Raw genomic sequence first — 3,700 nt, 5'->3', positions numbered from 1 at the left:
CTTCGCATCCATCACTCCCTCTGTGACCTCTCCCATCTCCGACAGGACTGCCAAAGAGTCTGGCAGCCCATATTTTGCTCCAGACTTAGGTTTATCAGTGCAGAATTCACTCTAGAAGAAAAGGAAGTTGGAAAAACACATTACATAATATGTTAACAGTCACACGTAATTTTTTCCTACACTATGTACTGATTCATTTCAAAGTAATGTTTAACTACTGACTGGTAAGATTGTCCTACCTATGAAGATGGACATCTATGAATTAAGATACATGGTTTTGAGCATGTTTGAGGTGCAACTTGACATACTGCAATGGTTTGTGTCTAGTTGTCCCCCCAAAGCCTCATATAGTCACCGATTGGGGCGGGCTTCTAGAGTTTGTGATTAATTCATAATCCAATACTGGGATTATGGGTGTGAGTGCTACACCCAAAGACAGCCTGGATGCAACCAATATAAGGGAGAGGCTTGCCTCTGCCACTGTTGCTACTGCGTTTGCTGCTTTTTGCCCTTGCTGTTTTGCTGTTTTTTGCTGCCATGAAATGTCACCCTCTGCATGTGCCACTCTGCCTTGGAGACAGCCAAGTATGGAATCAAACCTCCACACACTGTGAACTAAACCTCCTTGTCTTCCTTAATCCTGGGTGCCAAGTCTGGGTGTTGGGTCTTTTGTTTCAGCAATGAGAGAAAAGTAGCAGAAACACATACCAGATCTTGCATCTCCTTCTGCAGTCGCACCAACGCCTTCCGTGTGCCTACAGCGAATACATACGTATCCATGTCTTCATCATTCATGGTTACTTTTATTTGCTTAAAAAAACAAAAAGTTTACTTTGTTGGCTTCTGTGTTAGGTTCAAATAACCCTTAAGATTCCTCCTTTTGGAACATACACCCTTCCCTTGAGTAGGATTTGCAAATATGATAGAGTATCAATCTCACCCTTACATTTCAGTAAGGCAGAAGGTTCCTTATGGGGAGAACCTGCTGGTAGACTCCAGGAGCTGAGTATGGTTCCCACTGACAGGCAGTGGAAGTTAAGGGGGACCTACAGCCACAAGGAACCACATTCTGCTAACCTGATGATGCTGAGAAGAGGGAACCAGTCCAGCTGACACCTTTATTTCAGACTGTTAAGATCCTAAACAAGCTGGCCACAGCAGTCCATGCCTGTAATCTCACACTTTGGGAGGCTGAGGCAGGGGTACAGAAAGTTTGAGCCCAGCCAGGACAACTTAGTGAGACTCTGTCTCAAAAGAGGGATGAGGATACAACTCTATAAAGGCCCTGCATTCAATCTACAGCTTTAAAAAAGAAATAAAATAAATCCTGAACAGAGAATCTAGCTAGCTAACTCATCATTGTGGATTGCTTATACAGAAGTTGTGCACTAATAACAAATGGGTGTTAGGCTGCAAAATTTGTGATAATTCCTTATACAATAATAGAACACTATCCATGTAGAAGTATTTGAGTAAAAAAAATCAGGAATAAACAAGATCCAAATTGGACGTATGATATAACAAATACATTTGATTTTTGTCTCAGGTTTCTACCCTCAGAATTTCCTGAGTGCTACATGTCTTTTGCTATAGATAACTAACTTCTCTCAATCACAACTGAGTTTACACTAATGCAGTGACTTAAGATGATCCCTAGATGGTCTCAGGAATGGGGCTAGTCTGAGAAAAATCAATGCTTAGAGGGTCAGTCACCCTTTAAGTTCCATTCAGGACCTCTGGGGACAAGAGAGAAAGAAGACTACTCTAGAAAAAGTCTTCACATGATTGAGGGAGCTTCCGAGTTGGTGAATTCAACCGCTAGGAGTACGGTGTGCTCAGAGGGCCTGAGGAAACCGTGCACCGCTCCTCTCATAGTTCACTCAGTCTCTTCTCGGCTAGGCCTTTTTTTAAAGAACAGTTTATTTCAGCTTACTAAGTCGTATCTTCAGTAGTAAGCCAGCAAATGCCCTCCTCGGTGAGTCTTGTGAGTGAACCTACAGAAGACAGTGGGGACCTCTGACTCCTATTCAATCGAAGTGTATGCATGTGGCCTGAGATCTGTGACTGTCTCTGCAGAAGGGGCACTGTGTGGGCTGGGACCTGCACTGTGGGGCGTGAAGCTACCGCCAGGGCGGCAACATCAGGACTGAACTGAAAGGGACTGCTGGATGCCCGGCTGTATCCAGAGAAGCCAAGAAGCGGCTGCTGCTGTTAGAAGACATCCTCGGGCAAGTAAACGACTGCACTTCACACTGAGCCAGAGAGATGGAGCTGTACCGAAGAGCTGACATAATCAGAAATGGCCACCTTTTCCTATTAATTATATTTTTTAAATGTTTGGGTCAAATAATTACCTGGATGTTGAGGAAGTAAAATGTTAACATAAGGAAAGACCTGGCAAATGGCAGCTCTAAATATTCTGTTCTTCCAGCATTAATGGGAGATCACACAAAGCAACATCTTAAATAGAATCCAGCAAAAATAAAAAAATTTAAAAAGCAAATAAATATAAAGAACCATCTGTATACACTGAAGTTATTTCTCTTCTGAGAGAAACGAATAGTTGGCCCACTGGAAAAGATTCAGTCTACTCCAAGAGAGGGTAGAAAATGGTTAAAGCACTGAAGAAAACTTCCATTTTGAGAAAAGTCTTGCTACACAGCCCAGCCTCTTTCAACTAAAATTATTTATTCAAAGCAAAAAATATTTGGAAAAAACCTCACCTTTTTGCCAAGATAAAAACATACACAGGAGCAGAGCTGGATTCAAGGGCAAATGATCTGTGACAACTGTTTTTTCCTCTATCAAGGCTAATTCAGTTGATTTATGTGGTGACAGAGAATCATGTTTTTCCCTCCAAAAGGCATGTGAAGGCCTCCTGATAGTTGCAAACTAAGTGGAAAATTATCTAAATAAAAAAGGATCAATTTTTGATAAGGGACACATGTTGCCAGAAATGCTCAACAATCTAAGTGAGCACACACTCAGTGTATGCATGAAGACTGGGCAGAAAGAGCACGTACCACTTGATCACTCACTGGCCTCATCATCCGAGCAAGGACATTCAGTAAGTCTTGTCTCTTGAGGAACTGAAAAAATTAACACAGTTAACACAGCTGCAGTTTCTACCTACTACACAGGGCCTTGATAGGAAGTCACATACTCTATCAACACACTCGCCAGAGAGACTAGAACATTTAGCACTCATTTAAAATCAAACATGGAGGGCTAACTGACCAAATATCCCAAACTGCCTGCCAGCAAGCACAGGGGCTGGGGTTCCATCCCCAGGCCTGCTGTGCCACAGCCTCCCCGCCCAGGGCGCACTGAGAGGGCAATGGAGACTGGGCGTGGTGGCGCACGCCTGTAATCCCAGCTCTTGGGAGGCTCTAAACATGCAGATCACTAGGAGTCCGATCTAGTAGTGAGACCCTGAACACCCTGTAGACCCTTCCCTAAAAAAAAAAAAAAAAAAATCAAACGTGGGACAAGACATTAAATTTTAGGATTAGAACTCATATTTAGAAGAAATTACAGGAATAATAAAGAATTTTCAAATATATTTATGTTCCAGTGTTTCCCACTTACCCTCAGCTGGATTAGCATGCCCTCACAACACACTCGACCAGAGCACCACAGGTTATAGATGTGCTCATTCTCCTGGTTCAACTTTCCTGTGCTTGTGGCTTCTTTGTTAGTT

At 42.8% G+C, this 3,700-nt stretch overlaps 1 protein-coding gene across 1 annotated transcript; it reads right to left on the bottom strand.

The window, feature by feature from the left end:
• Positions 1-6: 6 nt before the first annotated feature.
• On the bottom strand, positions 7-3,694 carry LOC111814948 (coiled-coil domain-containing protein 47-like; the record flags this gene model as incomplete). The annotated part of the gene is made up of 4 exons (XM_023708804.1): positions 3,589-3,694; positions 3,024-3,089; positions 709-810; positions 7-111 (listed from the first exon to the last, which is right to left on the bottom strand). Coding segments are annotated over exons 1-4 (291 nt in total), but the record flags the coding sequence as incomplete, so codon positions are not given.
• Between the last annotated feature and the right edge of the window lie 6 nt (positions 3,695-3,700).

The sequence above is a fragment of the Octodon degus genome, unplaced genomic scaffold (assembly GCF_000260255.1).
Source record: "Octodon degus isolate 3935 unplaced genomic scaffold, OctDeg1.0 scaffold03355, whole genome shotgun sequence".
Classification (NCBI taxonomy): Eukaryota; Metazoa; Chordata; class Mammalia; order Rodentia; family Octodontidae; genus Octodon; species Octodon degus.
The sequence above is the reverse complement of the archived record's forward strand: the minus strand, read 5'-3'. Positions and strand labels throughout refer to the sequence as shown.